At 37.8% G+C, this 26,471-nt stretch overlaps 1 protein-coding gene across 1 annotated transcript in view; it reads left to right on the forward strand.

Annotated features, from left to right (window-relative positions):
• The window catches only part of st7l (suppression of tumorigenicity 7 like), a 93,082-nt gene extending 66,976 nt beyond the window's left edge, over positions 1–26,106 (forward strand). Inside the window, exons 2-16 of the mRNA XM_042505479.1 lie at positions 4,879–5,061; positions 5,483–5,565; positions 6,423–6,579; positions 6,667–6,721; positions 6,867–6,982; positions 7,251–7,329; positions 7,664–7,752; positions 8,186–8,286; positions 8,450–8,564; positions 8,673–8,745; positions 9,672–9,774; positions 18,905–19,055; positions 20,826–20,918; positions 21,871–22,010; positions 23,518–26,106. Of these exons, the coding sequence (XP_042361413.1) occupies positions 4,893–5,061; positions 5,483–5,565; positions 6,423–6,579; positions 6,667–6,721; positions 6,867–6,982; positions 7,251–7,329; positions 7,664–7,752; positions 8,186–8,286; positions 8,450–8,564; positions 8,673–8,745; positions 9,672–9,774; positions 18,905–19,055; positions 20,826–20,918; positions 21,871–22,010; positions 23,518–23,613 (1,620 nt within the window). The 5' untranslated portion in view covers positions 4,879–4,892 and the 3' untranslated portion in view covers positions 23,614–26,106. The remainder of the gene's footprint in view (positions 1–4,878; positions 5,062–5,482; positions 5,566–6,422; positions 6,580–6,666; positions 6,722–6,866; positions 6,983–7,250; positions 7,330–7,663; positions 7,753–8,185; positions 8,287–8,449; positions 8,565–8,672; positions 8,746–9,671; positions 9,775–18,904; positions 19,056–20,825; positions 20,919–21,870; positions 22,011–23,517) is intronic.
• Positions 26,107–26,471: the final 365 nt, after the last annotated feature.

Genomic DNA, 26,471 nt, shown 5'->3' on the forward strand with positions numbered 1-26,471 from the left:
AGTGAGTGAATGAACCGAAAAGGTATCGAGTACCAATACTCAGCCGTTGCCTTATTACAGTCTGCCTCGTTACTTTTTTAAGCATATAGTAGAGACTTTTGCTTAGAATAATTGAGTGGTTGCAGCAGGAATAACATCAAATATGTTACACCCTTTCACAATAAGGAGAACATAGGACACATTTAACTTACTCAACAGTAATTAACAATACAGGTATTTTCATTTGAGTGTTTGCAAATGTTTGACATATAACACAGTGGCAGTAACGGGGTAAATCCGAAGCTCATTTGAAGATGGCAACATATATCTGTATCATGTTTGTGAATTTGTCTACTGCTGTTTTGGCTATTCTTTTGTTTATGTTGGGATTATGGATTTTAACATTCAGCACATCTGCTTCTGCAACACTGACAAGCAAAAGAACTGCACATTGAGTTTAGAGGATCAGTATTTCTTTAAGAAAAAAAGTGGGAGAGAACAGAAAGAATGGGGACACAGTGCCTTAACTTGCCGATGACGTCACAAACGTCCTCTCATAAACACAATCAGCCCAATTAACATTAAAAAGACATGATTTGCTCTGTCTTTGCAGCCTTCATTTTATAGCACAAAATTTTTATCACTCTTGCTGGTTGCAGTTAGACACTATTTAACACCTTTCAGAAAGTACTGTAACACCTTTCAAGCTCCTGCAACTGTCGACACACTGTTGTGCACTCACAATACCTGTAGTTTTTATGTGTGCACCTTGCCTTTTATTTTATTGTTTCTAAAAATGATGTTCTTGCAGGAGAGGGGAGTGGAAGGGAAAAAAAGACCCTGGCTGCATGAAGGTAATTCATATGTATTATTCATCTCTGCCTCTTCCATTTATTCTTACAGTTGGCTGGAGTTGTATACGATGAAAAAAGCCAGTGTACACACCAGATGAGAGGCTGCTTGCTGCACTCTTAAGCTGTTATTCCATGTTTTGCGTTTCCAATCCTACGTTAGCAGTGCTCATTCTGATATGATGATGATTCCGCTTCATGTTTTATAGGTTTTATCTGACATTCAAGGGGATTAATAAGATTCTACACATACATTTCATCCCATTCTATCAAAATCCGGACTTTGCAGGCATAATATATGCAGCCATGCAAAGTGTCACATGATATGGATCTTCCTCTGTGCTGTTTGAATGGCGGGTATCCTTTCTGCATGAGCATAATGTGGTGCAAATTAGTCATTATTATAGTTATGAAACAGCAGCCGAGCATGTCCACTCGTCCTCACAGATTTACAGAGAGTTGGGTTGAAATGTTGCTCCATGGTCTGTGAGCCTGTCATGGAGGAAGTCATTTTTCTGCGGCACCATTGCTCTCAGATGTGGTCAAACGGCACGGTCTGCTGATGCAAAAAAAAGAACACACATTTTCTGAAAATGAAGTGTTTTGAGAGAAATGACTTGTAGGGGGAGAGTCCCTTCGTGGAGACAAGTAATATAAACTCACCGAGAGAAAGCAGTGTGGGAGATGAGAACCAGTTTCATAAAGTTTGAAGTTTTCCATCAGCAGGGACCACCAAATACAGAGCTTTATCACTCATTACAATTGCTTTACATCTAAAACTCTGCTCAGGTTGTACTAAAATGTTTCTCCTACATCAAGCAGACTTAATGAGAATTTTTATGTAAAGTGATAAAAAAATTACTGCATCTCATTAGCCTGAAATGTTCTAAAATATTAATTCATGTTTTGAATATTTTTTTTAGTCTCATACATCCTCATTTGTTGTAACAGCTGGCTTTGTGAACAATCTGATCAACAGAACGCCGGGTATTTTCAAGCCTTAAAGAGCAGCCTCTTAAGTAATAATGAGAGTGAGAAATGCAGTGCATTTAAGTGAAAACCTTGATTAATTATGTATGATTAGAGGACTCTTAAAAGCTTTGGGGAGAGAAAAGAAAGAAACTACATAAACAGAACATGAAGTCCAGAATGGCTGGATGGATACGAGACACGAAATTGTAAATGAACCTTAAGTATACAGGTGACTGCAGAATGATGAGAGATATTGCTTCTGCATGACTGGACGCTGGCTGACCATTTGTGTACAGGTCATGTCACACTTACTAAGGTCTGATGCTTGCAATTTTATATCAGTTTTGTGTTTTATATTTGCATTATATTGTGTACAGTAGTCTTTTGTCCTATGCACTGAACATTTTAATACAGTGTTTTTAATTGAGTTGTATGCATGCATACAGACCTGCAAATGTCCTTGCATTCATCAAAGTATATCTTATTTGACGTCTGTTGAGATCTAACCGATATGTGTTGCAGTGTAAATGCAAGAGGAGATAACACTGTTTACCAGGTATATTCTTAGAGGCTACATGTATGTTTTATCAAAGAATGAGTCACTGAGCAGAGGTCATTTCTAAATATCATTTCAGCAGAAAATACATTCAGAGATGCTACACACCCCTGATAACTTCTGCAGACCTCTGTTCTTCCTCTTTTATTCTTCTTTTCTTCCCCCTGCCACTCTTCCTTCCTGTCAGTGGCATCGTGCATGTTTTCACCTCTAAAGTGATTGTACCTGATTTATATGACAGGCCTTTAACCCTGCGTGTGCTTGTCCATCAGCATCAGGCAGAAAACACCCAAGGGCATGTGTGAGCAGGACCAAATCTGGCTCTCTGTCATTCAGTGGCTGTAACCTCCAACTAGAATGCACTCCAACAAATCACATTTATCCCTGCACTGTTAGGATGTGAGTCAATCGCACAAGGTGAAAAGCCCTGCGGGTTGTATGCATCCAAAAATATACTTGTAACTTATAGCAATAGACAAACTGAACTGTTTATTTTTGACAAAGTATCTATGATATGTAAATCATGGAAATAGTGAATTCTCTCAATTTACATTGACTGGCAGTTAGAAAAAGGCTGCATCATTTACACCCAAATCTTAGCCTTAGATAAGGCCAGCAAAAAATGTTTGGTAATGAAAACGGAAGCTTATGATTAAAGAGAGCTTGTATGTGTAAATACATGAATTTCTAAATTATTTTGATGAATCCAGAGACTATAAGGAAGGAAACAAAACTGAATGTTGTCTCCACCTGCAGTCAGTTGATTGCAACAGAAATGAACGTACTAATGATGTAATGGCTCCACTTGCTGGTCATGAACAGTAGCACAAGCTCAAATTAGCTTGTGAAGGGAAGTGTTGGTTGCACAAAACAAGCAATTTGAATACATCACCTTGGGCTCTGGGCAGCTATGATAGGCATTTATAGCTTTTTTTTTTTTTTTTTTTTTAAATAAATAAAAAGAAGATTTTTACAAGCTAAATGCTCACTGGCTTAAACAAAGTAATAATTCAAAATCTAGTTAATTTTTAGCTGGAGCCCTAATATTAAGTGGAGGGAGGAACAATCTATTCATTACTTGAGTAAAGCAGAATTTAACCCCTGGTAGCAAAGTTGTGCATAATTAAAAGTACCAGCAAAATATAGCCTATTCACAGTATCAAAGTAAAAGTGCTCATCATACACAATATCCCTTTCTCTGATTGTAAGGAGCATTTCATTTGTATATCTGATTGAGGTGGAGCTCACATTACATATTTAGCTCATACATCATTGTGTATTTTTATTCATAAAAATATTTGTGTGTTTGTTTGTTTTGTGTAAAATACAAATATTCATAGTAATAAGTATGTATTCTGTAATTAAAGTAGTATAAAAAGTACATTTTTTTTATGGAGTGCATTAGGAGCAGTGTTGGGGTGTAACTATTTATATGTCATTAAAATACAAAATGAATATAATTGTTATTAGTCACAGTAAATGAGGGAAAAGATTTTAGTATACAATTAAAGTTACAAATCAAAATGTTTTTCAGACTTCTGAAAAACAGAACTTTCAGATTTCTTTAGCTTTATTGACCAGTTCAAAACATTTGTTAGAAAAATTATCAAAACTTCATTTAACGTAATTAGTTATATTCCTTTGATGAAACCATTAAACTAGTTAATTTTTTATCACATTTTTAACAGGGTAATTAGTAATCTGTAACCTATTACATTTTAAAAGTAACACGCCCATTGTCGTTTACTTTTTATAAATCCACTATAATTTCAGGGGTTTTAAAATTTTATTTCTAAAATACAAATTTTCACGGTAACTAATAACTATACAGGTGACCTGTGAAAGGTAAATAAAGTGGAGGAAAAAGTAAAATATTATTATAATATATATAGTGTTTATTATAGTGCATTACCAGTATAAAGTAGCACAAAATAGATATACTTAAAGGTTTTTTTCTTTAGTTTTTTCGTCAAACTTTATTGATACATTCAACTGAAATATCTAAATAATCTAAAAGTTTTAAATTTTCCATTGTGGCCATGAATATTTTAAAATCAGAATCTCTAAAAATAGATGCGTCATTTTTTTAGCCAAATCATTATAATTATATGTGTTTAATATTTTGCTAAAATAAAAATCAAATTAATGACATTATTGTTTTTATAATAATAATAATAATAATAATATTAATAGTATTATTATTATTATTATTAGTATTATTATTATTATTATTATTATTACTATTATTATTTCTTTGGCATATTTTGTCACTTAGTAATTCATTTTTTAAAAGCTAGATATAAATTTTTATTTGTGTAAAACTCAGCAGACAGACGTTTATTCAAAAAAAAAATTCTCTTGTCCATAATATTTATTTTTGTTAAACTAATTAGTAAACAACAGTACTCATGTAACAAAACATTCAAATCTTTTTTCTGTGGTCACCGGAAATGGATTTTCGTAGGGATTTCAAAATAGAAGTCATTTTACTTGGTGATCACGTGACTCCTCTGTTTACAGGCATCCGGAGAAACATGGAGGACACCGCTGGCAGTAATCCCCAATCTCTCGGATTTACAGAGAAATTAAAGTCCTGGCTGTCTTGGTCATGGACCTATGTGTGCTTCATTTGGTTCGGCATGGTGCTGATCATGGTTTACGTCCTGTGGAGCCCGCTGAAACTGCAGGAAACTCTTACCTCAGGTGAATTACTGCAGCTGCTAGCTAGCTATTGTTAGCCTTTCGGGTATCTGGCTTTAGCTGACAGCAAGCGGAGCTGTTGGTTTGACAGTTCATTGTGTCACTCATTCAGGCATAAATGGAGACTACTTTCTGGTTCGATATAAGTCGTGTTTTTACGTATGTATCGCCAGCTCCTAGATATATTATTTACTGAACAGCAGCGTGCATTGCATGCAGTCATACTTATGTAGTTTATTGTTGTGCTACTTTGGTCTTCATTAACCCACATTTGGTCTTTACTAAACCCACTGCCGATGTTTTTCTGCGGGCATGTGGTTTAGTGCTTCGGATTTTTATTGCATGGGCACAACACAGGACAACAACTACTCACTGATCTGTTTGCACCATACTGACTGTCTCTCTTCTCCTTCTTCTTCTTCAGCCTCAGTGTTTTTAAATACACTGACCCCCAAATTCTATGTGGCTCTCACTGGAACCTCTTCTCTCATCTCTGGACTCATCCTTGTGAGTTATCACCTCAGTTATTTCTTGCAGAATACTGCAAAATGCAATATTACATTTGAGACACAGCTTGCAGTTACCTCTGCCTCAATTCTGAATTTGTATTCAGTAATCAGACACATAAGAGTAGGAAGCCTAATTTTAGAAGAGTAACACTATTAACTACTAAAAAAAAAAAAAAAAATCCAAAGCGCAAGGTGATGTCCTCAGGAGTTTTGTCCACAACTCAAACATATTCAGTTTACTATCAGAGAGGAGAGAGTGAGTGTGTGTGTGTGTGTGTGTGTGTGTGTGTGTGTGTATTACTTATGTATGCTGTATACTGTACAGATGAAGACACCTAATATCTTTTTACAGCTGTGCAACGACAACAAAGGCATTTGAACAATTGACACACAACAGTAAAATATTCACATTAAGAAGCTGAAATCAAAGAATTGTGCCTTCCTTTTTTTTTTAAGAAGGAGAAACAAATTCAAACCGATTCACTGATTATTATTAAGTTGCAGATTTTGCACAAAAGACACAAGAACCTTGCTTAATGACAATTTGAGCAAAGTTTGAAATGAACAAGATAAATTATTTTTTGCAGCTTTCAAAGAGGGGAGGGATGCAAGAAAAGGTTTAGGAACCCCTGATCAGTTGATATGATAGCAGTTGCCACCAAGGAATAACTGAGTAATGATTGATTGATTTCTTTACTTTGTGTCATGTACACAAACATGTGTCCAAGATGCCATTACAGTATTGTTGCAGTGATTGATCCAAAATACATGACATTTCATCATATGAAATAGTAATAGCTGTCTTACCTAATACTGGTGTGTAACATATTGTCACCATATGTTTTCTTGCCACAGATATTTGAGTGGTGGTATTTTCGTAAATATGGGACCTCATTCATTGAACAAGTGTCAGTGAGCCACCTGCGTCCTCTTCTGGGTGGAGTAGAGAGCAGCTCCACTGGTCTGTTTGCATCAGTGAATGGAGAGGCGGAGCCCAGGCCCAGTGTTTCAGGTAAATATGAATATAATAATACACACTGTAACAGCAGTACTTCTTGCAATATTATTAGCACTAACACCAATATCTTCATTTTTGTAGAGTGTAAGGTGTGGAGGAATCCTTTGAATCTGTTCAGAGGAGCAGAATACAACAGGTAGGAAAAATGGATCATGGCGCATCATGTGAAACTGTTTATAAAGATAAAATCTTGATCTTTGGTTTAAAAAAAAAAAGTTTAATTTCATTTGCTTTATTGTCGATCATAAAACTATAGCTGTATTTTGTATTTTACATGACAGGTACACCTGGGTAACAGGGAAGGAACCATTAACATACTATGATATGAACCTTTCTGCCCAAGACCATCAGACCTTCTTCACGGGAGACACTCCACAGTTAAGACCAGAAGATGCAGGTGAGTTATGATCATATGCAAACTAAAACCACAGTTTAGTCAAAACAGAGATGTGATATGTCTTTCTCTTTATGATCATACAAGCAAAAGACTGCCAGCATATTTCCTTATAGGAGACTTTTCTAGTTCTTTGTAAATGTTCAGACAAAGCATCTTCCTGTTGTTGTTGTTGTTGTTTTGGTGGTGGTGCTTTGACATGCACAGACACAATTAAATATGTCTGTCAGGTCACATCTATAATAAGCTTGTGTTCCTCATCTCATTCCAGTGATGCAGAAAGCCTGGAGAGAGAGAAATCCTCAAGCCAGGATCAGGGCAGCTTACCAGGCCATAGAAATGAACCATGAGTGAGTCCAACTTTCACACATTTTTACATCTCCATAAAGACTGTATCAAGAAACATTAGACTGTATCTTCTAAATTGCATCTACTGTTGTAATGCAGTTTAAATTGGAGTTCCCAAAGTAAGTTTCTGTGATTGACTTTCTTCAGTTAATGAGCATAAATACATTTTAAAAAATGACTAATAAATCTACCTTCTTCTTCTAAAATAATCTTATTATTGACTCTTTATGGGTGCTTTCATATTCAAATTATTGCCTTGATTGCGTTGAAATTTAGATGTACATACAGGAAGGGCTGTTGAAAATCTGTGCCTTTGTGTCTCACATTTGTGTGCAGATGTGCTGCAGCCTATGTGCTCCTAGCAGAGGAAGAAGCCACAACCATTACAGAAGCTGAACGCCTTTTCAAAAAAGCACTAAGTATTGGTAAGAGTGGATTTTATATACATTGGCATTAAAAAAAAACCCAAAAAGTTTACCTTTAAGTACTTATCAACTGTAAACTGCCCAGTTGCAGGAAGATAGTTAACTAGTTAAGAGGTAACTACACCCACTTTTAGTTGTGTGAAATGCTCTGCCACACCCTGAACAGTAAGACAAGTCAAACTACATTGCTGAATAACTTCAAATTACAGATAATTGTTCTCATAAATAGAAAAGATCACCTGTCCACACCCACCTGTGATAATGGATCTAATTACAAGTGCAATATTCTATCAGTTCATTATTGCTTTTCTTACAAACAAGACCAGAATATGTAGTATGAAGTTGCATCATATATAATAATACAATTTGATCCATATGGACATAGAAGTGTTTTTTTATTAAATATCTCATATTTTCTATTTGCCATCCACAGCTGGAAAAGATATCAACTTGCTGGTGTACATCAAACGCAGACTGGCAATGTGTGCACGCAAGCTGGGACGGATTAAAGAAGCAGTGAAAATGATGAGAGATGTGAGTTTCTATCAAAAACTAAACTAGTTCAGAATAGCATCTCATAGTGCTTACTGCTGCTACTGTAAAGTGTGAATTTCAAATGACTCATTCAACTGAGGCAACATGCGTATTGTATTTAAAACTATGGTCTTTTAATGTATGCTATTTTCTATCCTTCCAGTTAATGAAGGAGTTCCCACTATTGGGAATGTTAAATATACACGAAAACCTCTTGGAGGCACTTCTAGAGCTTCAGGCATACGCTGATGTCCAAGCAGTCCTTGCCAAATATGATGGTAAGATTCAACACAAATAAATAACTTCCATCATTATATGTTTGGACAGCAAGTGTTATATATGACATACTACACATCACATGACCCTAATTTCTTCTGCCATTGTAGACATCAGCTTGCCAAAATCAGCCACTATATGCTACACATCTGCACTGTTGAAAGCACGGGCAGTTTCAGATAAGTATGTGTCTTTTTCATTCATTTATTTTTTAATCTGTTTTGAACTTTGCCTATCATTCAACATCAGTGTCACTTAAAGGGACAGTTCTCTCCAGAACAAAAATACATATTTTACCTCCACTCTGCAGTACTGTTAATCAGTCGAGATTGTTTTTGCATGAGTGGCCCAGTGTTGAAGAAATCAGTCGTAGAGTTGTAAATATACTGGAGCTAGATGCCACTTGGCTTGTGGTGCTAAAATGATACATTTGAACAACTCAACAGCAATGTCTCTTTCCAGAAATCATAGCCGGGCTAACCAAGATAATCCACAGACCTCGTTGTGAACAGTTTAATGTGGGAACTATTTTATATCTACCAAACCACACCTGCCAACTGTATCACTGTGCAAAAGGAAGTATGCATCTACTCATGAACAAGAGGTTCATTACAGCACAAGATTTAAACACTACAGGTGTCCTCCTTGGCCAAGCTGTAACATTAGTTAGCTCAGTGATGCTAGGTGAGCTAGCAGTAGATGCACACTTTCTAAAGCACAGTGATATGGTTGGTGGGTGTAATTTGGCAGAAAGAAAATAGTTCCTACATGAAACCGCTCACAACAAGGTCTGTGGATTATCCTGATTAACCGGGTCATGATTTCTGGAAAGAGACATTGCCATTGAGTTTTCAAATGTATATTCTGGCACCACAAGCCGAGTGCCATCTAGTTCCATTAAACTGGAGAGAAGGCCGACGTCTCTACAGCTGATACCCTCAACATTCAGCAACTCACACCAAAACAATCAAGATTGAGAAATAACACTACAGGTAAGAGGAAAAATGTGTATTAGAATTTTGGGAAGAACTGTCCCTTTAAAACCTGTTTTATATATTTATTAACTTTGTGAGCAGCAGCAGTGTGACAGACGAGGTTTTTTTTCTCAGGTTCTCTCCAGAGGCCGCGTCACGGCGAGGGCTAAGCACAGCAGAGATGAATGCTGTGGAGGCCATACACAGAGCTGTTGAGTTCAATCCACACGTGCCAAAGGTCAGTCATTAGACTAATGAATGTCACAAAGACTCTGATGGTTGTGGATCACCAAAATTCATTGGTTTCTTTATGATGCGATCATGTGCTTTTGTGCTTGACCCCTTTCCACAAGTATTTTGATTTAGATTTCTGTTCAGGCTGCTCTTAATGAATTTATGCATTACAGTATGTTTACATCCATGCAGTTGCTATTGTGATTCCTCTGGAGATTTAGCCTCTGGGGGCAACAGAAAATATTTTCGGGGTTCCACTTTAGCCAGCAGATATACTATATACACAGAGTCGTGATGCTCGTGAAACAGATATCTGAATATCAATGCAGATAACTTAAAAAAAAACAAAGAACCAAATAAAAAGTTAAATTGTCATCAGATGGGAACAGATGGAATGAGATTGCATTTCAGCAAGTGCATTTGGGGTTGATGTTTTTTTTTTTTTATCACATTTTTTCTATATTTCGTCTGATTGTGCAGATCTCACATGTTCAACATGCTTAAATGTCCCCCACAGAACAAACAGGAAAGCAGACAATCAGTCAGACAATCAGTCAGACAATTATAAGTGAGTTTTGTCAGCAGTGACAGGTGGTGCAACTTACAAGTCTTTATTTTAGACATGCTATATAGTGGCTCACCAGCAGGTGTCACTGTAGGTCTAAATAAAGGAGCTAATTTTATTACACCTAAAGTGTCAGCTGTAGACCCTTGGTTTGTATATATAATCATCGATTCTGTATCTATATCTGTGAATTTGAGGATTATAGTATTTTTAGTATTATGAGACACAAGAAAACGCTGTTTTTTGGAATCATGCATGCGTTATGTGTTTGTACAGGTAGTTTAGATTGAATTTTGCATTTGAGTCCCAAGAAAAACTGTGAAGACGTAACAGAATTGTCATAGTTTTGCAAAACAAGGGAGCAGCTCTAACTGAAGCAAGGATAACATGGAACTACACCTGGATATCTCTCTGGTCTTACACATCAGTTTCCACACATGCACACAGTCATACACAACTAGCTGCAGTAAAGTTTTGTCTCAGTTTAGTCTTTGTAGTGTGGTGCTGTTTCATCTCATGGACTCCTTCTCTCTGAGAGAGAGAGAGAGAATCTGTGTGTGTGCGTGTGTGTGGGAGGGATGGAGGTGTCAGCCAACACTTTAATCCAGCCTTTGATTTTAAAGTGAGGGCCCTCATTTTCAATGACTTTCCAACTGCGCTGTGCCCAGAGGCAGCCGTTCTCTCTCCTCTCATCACATACCCTCATCCTGTTTCTTATCTTCTCGAGTTCCCTCATCCCCTCTCATCCCATGTTTGAGTGAAACAAAGTCTGATGTTGGCCACCACTGCCAACTTTGTGGAATTTGTAACTCACCTTTAACAGAGGATTAGGCTCATCTCTCAACATTTGACTGACATCTAGTACTTACTCAGGCATATATGTGTGACGTTTTTGACTCGCTGGATGTAAAAAAAAATCAACAGGCATGATGAGTGCACCTGTGACTGACCTTTTTAGACACGGGCTGGCCTGTTGCCCCCTTAAGTAGGATTTGCAAAGCCCCCCCCCCCCCCCCCCCCCCCCAAAAAAAGATCCCTTGAGGCTGCTTCTGTACTCTTGTGTAGACTTTGTAGATTTTGTGTAGTTTCCTACATACTGTAGTAAAATAGCACCTTGTCTCTTCACAAGGCGCTTAAGCCAATATATTCTTTCATTAGTGATAAATCTTTTAGTCTATTCAGTCCAAAATAATAAAAATAGTGATGTGTTTTTATACTACTTAATATCTAAAGTTGGTTTTCTAAGAAATGTTTTGTCCTTTTGGATAAGAAATCATAATTAAATGAAGCCCATAATGTTCATTTTATAAACACGCTCACCAGCAAAGTGAGAGTAAGCCAACCCTAGATTTGCTCTTGTTTGGTGTTTTGCCTCACTAGATTTGTGCTTTTTTTGAGTTGTATCTGTTGGATACCTGCTATTAAACTTTACAGACACAGACAAGGAGGAGAAAATACATAGAATAGAGTCTCTGCAGAAAAATACAGCACCACATGCAACTAGTGGGTCCTCAGTTATGATAGAGACGGATTACATCTGTATGAGTCTGTACATTGTTTTTATTGGAAAATCCAGCATAGCACATTTTTGAAATCCCCTCACAGAAAAGCCCAGTCTGCTGTGATTGGTCTTCTATGGGCTTCTTTTGTTGTGCTGTGTCATTGTTCTGACTTACCAAGGGACTGCAGGTGTGAATTAGCTCTAAAATATAATCTGGTACAGTGCATCAAACAATAAAATTTCCATTTTAAACTGTGCATAGTCCCTTTAAAATAAATAAATAAATAATCTTGATGTCTCCGCACTGTCATCGTATACACAGGATTGACTTTAACTGAGTCCTGTGGCACCTTTTAATGTTAATAACTGGACATGTTCCAGCAGGAATCTCATCCAAAACTGTGGGGAAATTAACAACCTCCACAAACAAAATTAGATGTTTTTTTTTCCTGATGTTATCATATAGCTACATGTAGCAGTTTAGGCTATGTAATGTAGAGTATTGCAGTAGTGTGCCTGAACCAGATAACCATATAAAGTTAGTTATGAGCTGATGTTATCTGGTAGCCAAAGTAGAAGAAAAGTGGGACACACAGTCTTAGAAAGTTCTGAATCATGGCCATGTCTAATATGAACATCAGACACTGTAACATCATGTATATGACAGAAAATAGAGGAAAGCATAATAGGTTCCCTTTGTACAAATATACACACATACATACACACAGTATGTATATGTAAGGCAGCAGGAGATGCATCAAAGTTAAAGCCATGTCACATCCCAGTGTTGCACTGACCTGGAGCAAGAAGAGTAGAGCAGCTTTCCTTAAACTGACTCCGTGTGAGTTTTTCCTGATTTCTCAACCATCATCGTCAATACAGCATTTAGCCATGGTGGCCCAAAACTTAAGAGAAATTGTTGCTAAAAAGAAAGGTTGAAGAAAAGAAAAACCCAACAGACAATTAGAGTAAGGAAGGAGCATTGTCAGGTCAACCGTTCAGTGTGTGGGTGTTTTATAAGCATGCCAAGGAGATTATATGTGAATATCATACGAGGCTACATCACATGAGCTTATTCAAACCACTCATAAAGCTACACACACACACTAAACCCACATCCACACACACATGCTTCAGTCTGTTTCATTGCACACCGTCCTCCTCCCACATGACCCTTTTGCCTTTCCTTCACCAGCTCTCCATTTTGCCCCTATTTACCTCCTCCTCCCCTTTGCTCCCTTGTATTTTCCTCTCCTCCTCATCTTCTTGTCGTTCTTTATTTATCCTCCTCCTCCTCCACCCTTTTCTCCATCTGTCTGTCTGTTCCAATCAGCCTCTCTACCAGCCGGTGGTTAAGAAACTGACAGCTTGTCGGATGCTTGTACAGCTGATCAAGTGTTCCCACTATCTGAATCTGTTGTACATTTACATTTACCACCACTTTGGTCCATACACGTTCTTTCTGAAGCAGTCTGGGTGACCCGATCCCATCTACCTTTGCTAGTTTACTCCACTTTGGAAGGCAGTTTTTCATCTCACCCCATTCTGGTTGACATATTCTCATCCAGATTGCCTGTCAAGGCGCAGAAATGCAGACCTTTGCTTACTTTACCTTTGAAATTGGCTTTTTGGTTTGTAAATTGAGACAGAGCAGCAGCCACGGGTTTGTTCTGAATTAAGATGGATGAGGTTTGATTCAGACAAGGCAGAGGAGGTTCAATTTGGAAAAAACACTGTGAGATTTTATGCTTTCATGCCAGCGATAGCCGTGACGGAATCCAATATGTTTTCCGGTTATCTGTCTGATTCTTAAGAATTGATTAGGCTTTGGTGGTCGTTTTTTCTCCTTCTTGTAAATGCAACGTCTCAAGAAAACCATCAGGAAATGTCTTTAAATTCTGCACAAAAGTCTCATCTCATGCTTGTGAAAGGAACATATTAAAGAACACCTCGAAGGAAATCCTTCAAATTGGGCACAAACGTCCACTTTGACTTAAGAATGAACTGATTAGAATTTGGTCAACTGTATTGATTGTGTAAATCTTTTGTGCGGCGGCAGAGAAGATATGTGTGAAGCATCCATGTTTTCAAGGACATGGATGGAAACTGTAACTGAAACTTAACTGGTTCACGCAGGCATACAACCACAAGGTGGCTTTTCTAAGCTGTTTGAAACCGTTCACTCACTCACTCACTCACTCACTCACTCACTATTCTCTATGTAGTGTGTATTAAATAGTGAACTATATAGAGAATAACTCAACGAAATTTCGGACACTACGCTGGAATTTTCTTCCTTCGGAAATACATGACGGCATTGCATTGTGGTATACAGGAGTAAAATGTGTACATTGTATGAACATTCAAATTTTCTGTGCATTGTGGGTATTTTATAATGCACTATATAGCCCAGTGGATGAAATTAACCGCTAAGAATTTGAACACTACAACAAAAGGGCGAACACACTTTACAGTGCACGATTTCTGTGATAGGGAAAAGTGTTGAACACAGCTCTAGTCTTCGTCTGTCCTCAGCGGAGGTTGAAGTAGCCGGCAGCGGTGTTCTGACTGTGTGAATCCTTAATCTGCAGCACCTGTTTGTCTTCATGTTCTTCACTATACATGTGCATGTTTGTCTGACCCTTGTAGAGCAACTACAAGGCTGATGTCATTGTTGCCTGTGTGTCCCATTGTGAGACGCAAAGTGCTGCAGATTAGAATCAGAAGGCAGCTTATGAGTTATGCTCTGGGCTTATGACTGCCCGCGGATAAAAGGAGAACACATGAAACTCAATCCCTTCATCAAAGAGGCAACTCGGGGCGGAGAAGCGAGGAAGAATGAGAGGAGGGGGAAGGTAGAAATATGTGTAAAACTATAAAATATCCAAGTGTAACCAAAATAGGAATTTGGCTTGCTTTCAGATTGTCAGAATGATTATATCTGAAGTTTAAGATAAGGCCCCAAATGAAGCCCCTACTCGTCATGTGGTTCTAGTCAAGTGTAACATGAATGTATGTTATTTTATGAGTTCCTGTAGTTGTGTTCTGCAACAGAGAAGTGGTTGGTTTCTTTCTGAGCTCACTGGCTGGCTGCCTGGACACTGGTGCTGGGGGAGTAGAACATGGTGAGAAGTTTGTGCTCAGAAGAAAGGAGACTGAAATGGTGAGGAGGATGCAGGCGGACAGTCAAATGTCTCTGGCTAGAGCAGAGAGAGCTGATTTAAGCAAGTCAGACAGGATAAGTGAGAAGGTCAAACAAGCAGCTCCTGGTTGTCTCTAAGCTGCCGATTCTTGTAACAACTGCAGAGGATGTTCGGTGGAAAGAGAAGAGGCAAGAAGACACGACAGCTTTCGGGAGTGATTAAGTGAAAAGAGAAGTGTGCACACCTGTTGGGTGGTTGTGTGCTTGACTGAGTCTTCACCTATGAGGGTGACGAGAATCAGGAGGTGGCGAGTGAGCAGGAGACAACAGATTAGTGAGGTGGGCAGAAATATTTTATGAATATTAGGTAGGTAGGTAGATAGATAGATAGATAGATAGATAGATACTTTATATGTCCACGTTCGGAAATTGGTTTGCATTAACAATCACTTCACACTTCCATATATCGACATTACAAAATAATCACATCAGCAGACAAACCACTCACTTACATTGGACCTTCAAGTTTTTTTGCCCTCCATCCCAATCTGAGTCATTAAATATTGAGTATATGCCGTTATTGAGTCCCATTCTGATATTTGTATTTATCTGAATACTGCAGACAGGGAGAGATACGTGTACTTTAAAGTTATTAAAATCAAACCATTGTATATGCTTGACAGTTTAATAATTCTGCAGTGCAATACAAGAAAAATGTCTGCATCCAAACAGTTCCGAAGTGTTCAAAAAATGAAGTTTTTAAATGTTTTATTTTATTTTGAATAAATAACAAAGAAAAATAATTTAAAACATTTTTATGTGTCTCTTATCACAAATCCATTTAGTGCAGCATTTGGTTTTACAAAAAAATAACAAACACGTCTTCAAAAATAGCTCTCAAACACACCTAGTGTAGCATTGTAATAAAAGCATTGAACACTATAAATTAGTTATATAGTCACACTTCACTACAGAGTACTGTTATAGCATAACTTAGACATTCCCAGTCACAACATATAACAGTTGGTCACAATTCTGCCTCTTTACAGTATTATAGTAAAACTGGTTCACTAACATGGACAAAAACTATTTCAATTCCACTTACAGTGGTTTAACAGCTTAAAATTGACATACAAAAAAACAGTTTCTACTTATTGGAGTAGCTGCATTACATTAATCACTGAATATTTACGGTCTGTTTATGACACCTCCATGTGACGGCGGAGGTAAACAAAAGATCAAGCGGGGCGCATGCTCAAAATAACCTATCCCGAAGAATCGTGATCGTGCCCAATACCAATCCTTTCGATCCGATTGGGACATCCCTACTGAATATGGCAGCAGTTAGGTAAAGAAAGCAGAGTGATGGCATTGACATGACTGACAATGCCAATTACGTGAGGCAGATAATCAGTCCCGGGACATGGGACCCACACGCATATCTTGCAAGCTGAAGGATCGTGAAGAAGGGCTGGAGAGAGACGGGGATGAGCCAGGTCAAAGAGCCAGGGCAGGCTGTGATCATGAGGGTGAGGGTGGAGAGGGAGGGTAAGGCAGGGGGAGATGGGTGAAGCAGCGTGGTCTGACTGGTTGGATGGACGGCTGACTGGCTGGCTGAGCCTGTGACCATGGAAGGGATTAGACAGGATTAGCTGTGGGGTAACCTTCCCAAAGTGTCAGTCTGAGATCCAGAGCGCTGTGAAGCTGGCCGCCTGGGAATCCAGCCCAGGGGGCCCCAGCCCCACACATGGGCTTTGTTTAACACAGTCCCCTGCCACACTGGGCACCGCAGACATACAGCATGTAGAGTGGCAAGTTCATCAAAGTCAAATACACCTACTAATCAGCTGTCTATTGATAGAGTTGAGCCCTTATTAAAAATACAATTATTGCAGAAAAACAGCACACAGTATGCTCATGTTGTTATAGGGTGTCTGCAGGTCATTAAAACACCTTAAAATTTCTTAAAGTCAGTTTTATTAACACTCTTTTTTGAAAATTAACTGTGTTAACCTCTCTCCATCTTCCCAGTTCTCCCAGCTCATGAGCTCCAGAGCTGTTGCTGGAACTACAGATTGTACTTAGGAATTTTTGTATGCCCCTATATTTCTATAAGCTCTGCGCAGGCACATATATATGTATATATACTGAATACCATTATACTTAAGTGCAATGCTTGAGTAAGAAAAAGAAAAAAGTCTTAAGTAAATTGATCATGAAAAAGGTTTTTAAAGCATTACATTAAGGTGTCGGATACTGTTAGATACCCTGTGCTGTTTTCCAGATGGTTGTTCCCTGTCATTTCAGAAAGCATACCTGTTCTATAGGTTGTAACTCTGGGATGTGGGTCTTTGTCAGCACAGTGAACCGACTGACTCACTGGGACAAACTTACACGGCCGGGGGAGAGAGGAGGGGTGAGCGGGGGGATGTTACACATTCATGGAATGAATGTACTGTACTGTAACAATAACACACACTCAGAGAGCTTTGGAAAGCTTTTCCCTCCCACCTTGAACAATTGCAAAATAAGGCTGTCAACAAATACCTCACATGAACAAAATATGTTTTCAGTCTGCAGGGAGGTAGCCAGAGGGAATTGCACAATAGAATAGAATAAGTTAAGTGCTGACTGAGAAACACGGAGATGATGTGAATGGAACCATTAAAGCTGCATGAAATGGTTTTTGACCACAAGGGGGCAAAGCTTTCTTCTAAGACCTAACATATATCAGCAGAATTTAGGCTAATAGTTGCCTACTTTGTATCCAACAAATATGACACAACATCCCCTTTGAGTTGTATATTTCTCCCCACTTGTCGCACATAAGACTGTTGATATTCTCTGGTATTTTAGTTGTGGTTTGGCATATGCATGAGAAAAAGATTTGGGTCTCTTTTGCTTGCTATCTTTTTGAATGGATTTTGCATTCATGTGATGGAAGACTTTAGGAAGGGGAAGGATTATACCAAAGTCTCCAAAGAGTGCAAAAAATGGAAGTTGCAAGTACTTGGTATTCATCTCAGCCCACAAGTGTTTGTCTATGAGTTCTCACTAACAGTTTATCATCTGCTTACTGCAGTTTTACTGAAAATGACGTATGCATTTGACTTGTTTAAGCATCTGACTGGTATGTCTGAAGCAATTGAAGTATTTCCTTAAAAAAAATATTTGACCGTATTGTAGCTGAGTGCTGACTTTATAAAAGAAGAATAACAAGCAGGGGTGTGATTAATATTATTAAAAATGCATTTAAAAAATGCATGTATGAAAACATACACTTTACTCCGTATTTTACATATTTGGCTTTATTGCGCAATGTTTTTTGTTTTTGTAAGTTTCTTGATCAGTGTGATGGCCTGAACTGTGCCAACACACTATCTTTTATTAACTCAAGTAAAAGTAATTTTCTTTTAAAAAGTTATCCGTGTGAAATTTCTGCCTTAAGACGACTTTGTATTTAAAAGCCTCTCTGGATCACTCTAGTTTTAAAATTAATACATATTTTGATATTCTTATTGTGTTAAGGTTTAAGGCAGATAACAGAGCACTATTTTCACTTCACTTTTCAATTTTTGCAGTATTTTTCCATGTAAAATATTTTTGTTACGACCGTCCATTTCATGAAGGGGAATTACGGAAGAAAATGGTTGTGTTTTCTTCTACCTTGGGTATGAGTATCTGAAAAACAATAACTCTTTTAAAGAATGGTGTCCGTACTGTGTGCCTCCCGCCTTTGAAATTAAAGTTTGGCCTCTGCAAACAAGCATTTAAAAGACAATGAAGAAGAAGCAGTTTTTTGCAGCACTTGTAAAGAGCATCTTTACCTGACATGTCTTCTTTTCAGTTCAGGAGCCAGAAAGCATCAAGGTACTATGTGTATACTTACCAGAAGTCTTGTATTTTCTATCTCTCCCCCTCTGTAGTACTTATTAGAGATGAAGAGCCTGATCCTCCCTCCAGAGCACATCTTGAAGAGGGGTGACAGCGAGGCAGTGGCATATGCTTTCTTCCACCTGCAGCACTGGAAGAGGGCAGAGGGAGCCTTAAACCTACTACACTGCACCTGGGAGGGCAGTATGTATCCATATTACTTCTTTTGTTGAATACCACTGCTTTGCATATGAAGTTTGTTTTATTTAATGGAAATTATTTATTATTTCAGTTTTGAAAGTCACAACTTCAGAAGTTACAATAGAGAAGCCCATGAATGAGTCCTAAAACACGTAAATCCATTAGCATTTCAGCTCCCTCGTCTCTAAGTCAGTGGGTTTTTTGAGTGGGTTTTTGATAAGATACCTGAAATAAGGTCTGTGGTTAACACAAGCTTAAGAGACTTTCACGTTTTGTTCTATGACTTAAAATTTGTCAGTAAATACCCCACTCGCAAACTTTAAAGCTTTTATGTGTCTTAAAAAAGACCGCTGCTAACAAGTGGCTAAATGAGACTGCAGAATGTCATCACACCCAACCGCACCGAAAACGGCTTTACCATCATGTAGTTCATTTTAGCCTAAAATTAGCTTTTTACTTCTGGAAATTGCGATTAGGCTTTTAAAAAATCCTTAAAGTGGTGGTAGTTATGAAGATTATTTGCTGAATAAAACTTGTAAGTAACATTAACATTTGTTTACCACAGATCTTATTTTCTGCAATAACCCGAAATCCAATGGAAAAATCCGATAGGCTTTTTAACAAGGAAACCAGGGCGATGTTAGCTTCCAGGTTAGCCTACAGAAAAACGTCATCCCTGGGACTCTCCATTATGCAAAACTTTACTAGAACTGGGCCATCATAGTGTCTTCCTTGTATGCCGCTCTTCATTTTTAAATTGTTTTGTCAAAGGTCATGTATGCACAGCACACCCACAACTACGCTACTTGTGATTATGCACGGACAAGGTCATTGCTCACACAAAGCACAGGAAGAATGTTTTATTTCATGAGTGTCTGTATAATACTTTGCACTTTTAATGCTTCACTAAAAAATGTTTCAGTTGTCTCTTCTAACCATCGTTGAAGGAATACCTCACTCTCCAAATGTTCATTTCTATATCACTACTAACCCCGTTACGTTGAATTTGTAAAGGAAAATACATTTTTCTTGCATATCTCCACAGTGAATGAAAATCTAAAATGGAGAAAATTCTTGACGAATTGAAGTCGCAAGTGAACCTACAGCAAAACTATATCAAATTATCTGTTTATCAACTTTTACACAACTTGTGCAGTATAATCCACAACTCGTTTCTCTTTTCAAAGCCAGACAATGTTGACAAAAATGGTAATTTTACCTCGCTGAATAGGAGCTGCTGGTCTACCACTGCCTCAATAGCTTAAGTTTGTGTTATTGTGCGACTCTGCTGAATCAAAGCTGACCTTTAAAACCCCAAATTTACACAATAACACAAACTAACTATCGATTGAGGCAGTGGTAGATCAAAAGCTCCCATGTTCAGCGAGGTAAAATTACTGTTTTTGTCAAAGGAATCTGCCTTGTCTGGCTTGTCTGTTTGGGAAACACTAAGCATATGACTGGATAAATTAGACCAGAATTGTACTGCATAAGTTGTGTATGATTTTGTATACCGATGTTTTAATATAGTTTTGCTGTTGTTTAAAATGGACCCTATTACTTCAATTTATCAAGAATTTTTTTCAGTTTTTGGAGTCTTCGTTCACAGTGGAGGCATGTGTGACAAAATGCTTTCTACACAAATTCAACGTAACACGAGGTGAGTACGTAATATTAAAACAATCATTTGGAGGGTGAAGTATTTCTTTAAAACCAGTAGTTGTATTTTTTTAAATTATTTCCTATAAAGTCATACTGTGACTGTCTTTACAGCCTTCCGGATAATTCCCTACCCTTTGGAGAAGGGTCACCTGTTTTACCCCTACCCAGGATGCACAGAAACAGCAGACAGGGAACTGCTGCCCTGTAAGTACAGCACCCAGAGCTGACAAGTACTCCATTATTGTACTAGTTGCTCCTAATTTGATTGTGAAATGAATCATCCTCTTGCTATTTTAATCCCTTATTTCTCCAAATGCCTTTTGGATGCCTGAGTTTTGCTGTGTCATGAAACTGTTACAGTATTCTAAAGGTGGGAGGCCCTTTGATACATTATCACAATAAATAGGTCATGATACAATACTATTGAAATTTTAAACTTGTTGCAATATGTTGAGTATTGTGATAACACATATTTTGCAATTTATTGTGATTTATGACCTTTTTTAACTGTAAATTACGTCCCCAAAGCAGAACCTCTTTCAACTGTGTTTTGTCTAATATGATAAAGTTTTTCACTTCAACTATTTTTATTGTCGAAAATCCTATCTAGGGGACTGAAAAGAAGTTGATATCATTATTATAGAAGGCTAGCAAAAGTTTAATTTGTATATGTAATATGAGTAACTTAAGTTTAAATACTTGGCGTTTGTGTCGATATGATATTGCCACACAAAAACATCATGATTCTGTGCTGTATGGACTTTTTCCCCCCACCACTAATATAACCTTCCACATAATGTAACACAGCGGCAACTTTTTTTCTGTGGCCGTCGTAGCTCTAATATGCGTCAGTGTGTGATGTTATGTTTACCGTCATGTACGTTTCTTCATTTTCTCCTCTGTGTTTCTTCTCTCCCTCCATGTCTGCCAGCTGGATGATATTATGTTTGTGTGGATTTTTAATCTGCTAAGTTTTTTTAAAAAAACGGCAAGAGGGGCAAGACATTCATTTTATTTTTTAAGTCCTTGAAAAGTCATTGAAATTTTGTCCATGAAAATATGTGGGAACCCTGTGCCTTCCTGTGTTGTGTTTCTGCGCCGGTAATGCCTTTGTCTCTCTCTCTCTTCTTTCTGACTTTCCTCGTTTTTGCTCCAGCGTTCCACGAGGTGTCTGTGTACCCAAAGAAAGAGCTTCCTTTCTTCATCCTCTTCACAGCAGGCCTTTGCTCCTTCACTGCCATGCTGGCCATGCTCACACATCAGTTCCCTGAGCTCATGGGTGTCTTTGCCAAAGCAGTAAGTACTCCAACTGCACATCTCAATTTCATCTCAAAAGTTGTTACATTTATAGATGCTTATTCAGATAGTCCACTGTTTATCATGACACGGGTTGAACTTGTGTGTGAGCTGGCTGACCGGTCACATCTTCGCTTAATCTCCGATTGGGTATTTTTTTTAAATTCATGTTGTTTGTAACCTAAACCTTTTAACCTTTGTGGTAATTGCTGCCTTCCATCACTGTCAGTAACACTGGAGGCTCATGGGAGTCGTAGGCCTGTAAAGTCTGTGATTCCCGCCAAAACAAGCTGTAGTCCAATTTAAGCTATCAGTGACCACAGCTGAATCGTTCAAGCTTAACGCCACAGCAAACATAACAGTATAGCTTACAGCCTTAAAGGTTTAGAAACTTTGAATGTGTGCATGACTTCCTTTCACTGTTTATTTATTTTACAAGTGTTGCTATCTGCTTTTAGCCAAACTCCTTCCTTCGGCTAATCCTTTGTTTATGGTCGCCCTGTTTATTAGGGCCTGCCTTTACATAGATGTAGCAAAAACAAGGTCTCAGAGAACATCTAGTGCTCTTCCTTTTGTTATGGAAAAGATCAGGGTGCAGATAGGAGTTTTACAGCAGCTCCGGCGAGCCTGGTTTGTGTAATGTTCAGATGGAGTGCGTGAAAACCAGTGAGGGAGGAACACAGAGGTCCTCACTGCCTTCTGAGGAAAAACAGAGTTCTCTGAATTTGTTGCTGTTGAACAGAAGATCCAGGCAAAGCAGATCAGAGGTGGTGTTGGTGGCTGTCTGCCTTACCTTTATTTATGGACACAAGATATGTATAGCATAGTAGTTGGATATGTTTCATATATTAAATTGGATTAGAGAGGTACTTGATTTGCACTTGTCTGGCCAGGCTGATACGTCCACTTATGGGAACATTAGAGTGTCAAGTGTATCAAGCACACCTCAAGTAGTTTCAGAGAGAAACCATACTGAAATATTATAGAGCACATTTCACTGTTACTCACTAACTTAATTCACCAACATGATGTGCATTTAAAAGGCTGTGTTATACACATACCTGATGTACTGTTCACCCCAAAGTCAAAATACAGTATATTTCCTCTTGCTTGCAGTGATGTTTATCAATCTAGATTGTTTTGGTGTAAGTTGTTGAGTGTTGGAAATATCAGCTGTAGAGATTTTACTTACTTTTTACTTACTGACAATATGACAGGGTTGAGCTGGACAACAATGTTCAGATGTGATTTTGTCCCTTCTCTTCATTTCCGAATAGAAAAGAATAGAAATGTTTCTTCATTTGAATCTGAATTTTTGTAAATTTTTTACCTCAGGCTTTGAGACTGAATATCTGTTTTCCATAGCATTTTTTTAGTAAAACTGTGGACTTGGTAAACTTTTGTGGATTTTGTGCTTTAACAGAAACGCTATCCAAGAATGGATCAGAAGAGGTTTTACTGGCATTCAACTGAAAACTCATTCTGCTTTTTCCTCTTTCTCTCTCAGTTCTTCAGCACACTCTTTGCACCCCTGGGTTTCTTTGCAGACAAGATGGAAAGCTTCATGCCGTCCAGTTTTTGGCACCAGCTGACTCGGATCTGACCCCAACACACACACACATACACACACACACACACACACACACACACACACACACACCAATACCACTCCAAACCCTCAGACAAAAAGTGTTTGCTCTCCTGTCTTCAGCATTACTGTCCACTTGCTGCATTGTTACTGATTATGTTGGCTGAGGTTGTATCAACACGGCAATACCACTCTTAAGATGCTCTCCCACACTGTTCCAGCAGCCACAGTTTTTCCAAGAGCACATTTAGTGCAACGATTTCACAGAGTCGTTCATTTTTCATTGTGTTAGCGCTGGGCAAACCGACGTTTTTAAGTCTTCCTGCAAATCCTACAGATTTTTAATGCAAAAAATCAAACTATGAATTTCTCAGAGGCAAATTAAAACACAAAAAATGTAAACTGTTTTTAATGCTCCATTTACTACTGTCTAGAGAGATGTTTTAACTATTTATTGCCAACAGGAAACAGAAACAACAAGAAATAATATTTTACAGTATATTTAAAAACATGATCCTTTTCCTCTCTCTTCCATGCTCAGTTATATATGTGCATCAAAAGATCCCATCGGGTATTTGGGATGAGAACCAACGTGTCCTGTGTCAACCCTCAGTGCCCTGCAGACATCCACTGGGGCAGATTTAAACGTCCATAAGACCTCCTAAAAACAGAGCTGTGATTTACAGCCTTGAAGTGCCTGCAGTGTATACAACGCCTCTGCAGTTCAACAGTTGTTACCATGGCATGACACCTCAGCACTATATCACTGGGGCAACCACCACCCCCGCAACATCGAAATGTAAATGGGATCATCACTGGTCACAGTTAGGCCTCTCATGGCATCACTCATATCCGCTGATTGCTCTACAGAATGTGATAAGTCAGTGTGTTAGTCAACTGGAACAAAAATGGAAAAGGCAGATGTTGCAGTAGTCATACTGAGAATCATCTGGCACAGGAAACGTAACTGCAGCTGTAATACATGAGATAACACCGACTTAAATACACTGACGAGCCCTCAGAGAAGCATTTGGAGTTAGAGGGCAAAATTAACAGACACGCAGATATATTGTACAAAGTAAGATTTTTTTTTTACTTTGTATGTACAAAATCACTCTTTATACCTTTGACTGTGTCTATTAATTTTGCCAGATGTGGGACATGTTGATTCTTCTGTAACTGTTTTGACTGAGTGGCCTGTATTTCCTTGTTGTGAAGTATATTGCAAAAACTGACTGATAATGTAAAAACCTGACATATGTGCCTGGCTCAAAATTTAAATTATGTCTGTAAATGTAATATGTAATCCTATTATCTGTGTTAAATTTAATGATTGAAGTTTATTAAAAAAAACAACAACTTTAAAATATGTTACACTCCAAACGCGTAATGTGTTCACTTGAGAAAAAGAAAAACAATCTGCTCTGTTTTTCTGAATTAACAAGAAAATGATAAATGAGACTGTGTGAGATTATTATCTTGTTAATTCAAAGAAACAGGAGCAACATAATTCCTTTATGAAAACTTTTTTTTACAAGTCTTAGAAAATAATTAATTCAGAAAAATAGATTATTTTTTCTGAAGTGAATACACTTGCATATTACAGCTCTTAGTCATGGATAATGAGAATATATTCCCACGTCATCCCAATTTTTTTGTACATTAACAGGTTTATTACATTTTAAACCACTTAAGGCAGAAATGTTTACTTTGTCAAGTTATGTTACTTGATAGATATTACTTTTTCGGCGGCTACATCAACATAAAGTTGACAGACTGTAAGTGACATTATAATGACAACTATTCACTCCAAGTGTATTAGAAAATATGATGATAAAGTGCCTTTTAGTCGCACATTTTTTTCTAGAATGGCGAAGCCATGACCTGCCTGACTCTTAATTCGACTGGATAGAACTCACTTAAGCAAAAAGAGAGGGATAGTTTAGGGTTAGGATAAAAATGTCTGGGTAAGCCAATCAGAGATGGAGCAAGGTAGAGCACAGGGTGGGTCTTGTCGTCACCATCATAGGCAAAAAATCTCGCTTTTAGTACATCACAATAGTTAAACACTCCAATGTAGCATTTACTGCACCTACAATAATGATGTCAAGTTTAGTGGTAATTCTGTTCAGTTTTGATGAATTCAATTTGATAAATAGATGCCTTTAAAAATTGTAATTTATAGCTGAAATGTTGATTGTCCAATAATTAGCATTAGCACAACAGCCAAGTTACAAACATACTTGTGCAAAAGTAGAGGAGGGTAGGCTAGTTACGATGTAATGGCACTTAATTTCTTAAGTATGTTGCAAAATTGGATTATATTTTTAATAAGCCCTATCTACTCAAAACTGCGAAGATTGTGTTTCACATCTCATTCTGGTCTGTAATATGTCTATTTAAATTTGTGACACTTGATATGTGAAATTCTTACAGCGTGCAGCTGAAATGTAAAAGTACATGCTGAAGACAGGAGAATGTTTGAAAAGCTGTAACTACCCTTGGATGAGTTTGAAAGCAAAACTCACAATAAAGTTCTCTTTCGGTGAAATTTCCTTCTGTGATATCTGTTTTGTCATGGAGGTCCTCAGCTTTATTGTTTTAAAAATATTTTTAAAAATATTTAAACTACAGTTACCACCCCATGATGGTATGCCCCCCTAACCATCCACGAAAACACTGATGCTTCACACACATCTTTCCCTGGCAGCACAGAATATCTCCAAGTCAGTATCTGAACAAATGTCTCCCATTATGATGTCACAGTGAAGTCGACCTTTGACCTTTTAGATATAAAATGTCAGGACTTTGTCATTTTATCCTATTAGACATTTGTGTAAAACTTTGTCATAATTGGTGAATTAATTTTTGAG

The sequence above is a fragment of the Plectropomus leopardus genome, chromosome 2 (assembly GCF_008729295.1).
Source record: "Plectropomus leopardus isolate mb chromosome 2, YSFRI_Pleo_2.0, whole genome shotgun sequence".
NCBI classification, from domain to species: domain Eukaryota; kingdom Metazoa; phylum Chordata; class Actinopteri; order Perciformes; family Serranidae; genus Plectropomus; species Plectropomus leopardus.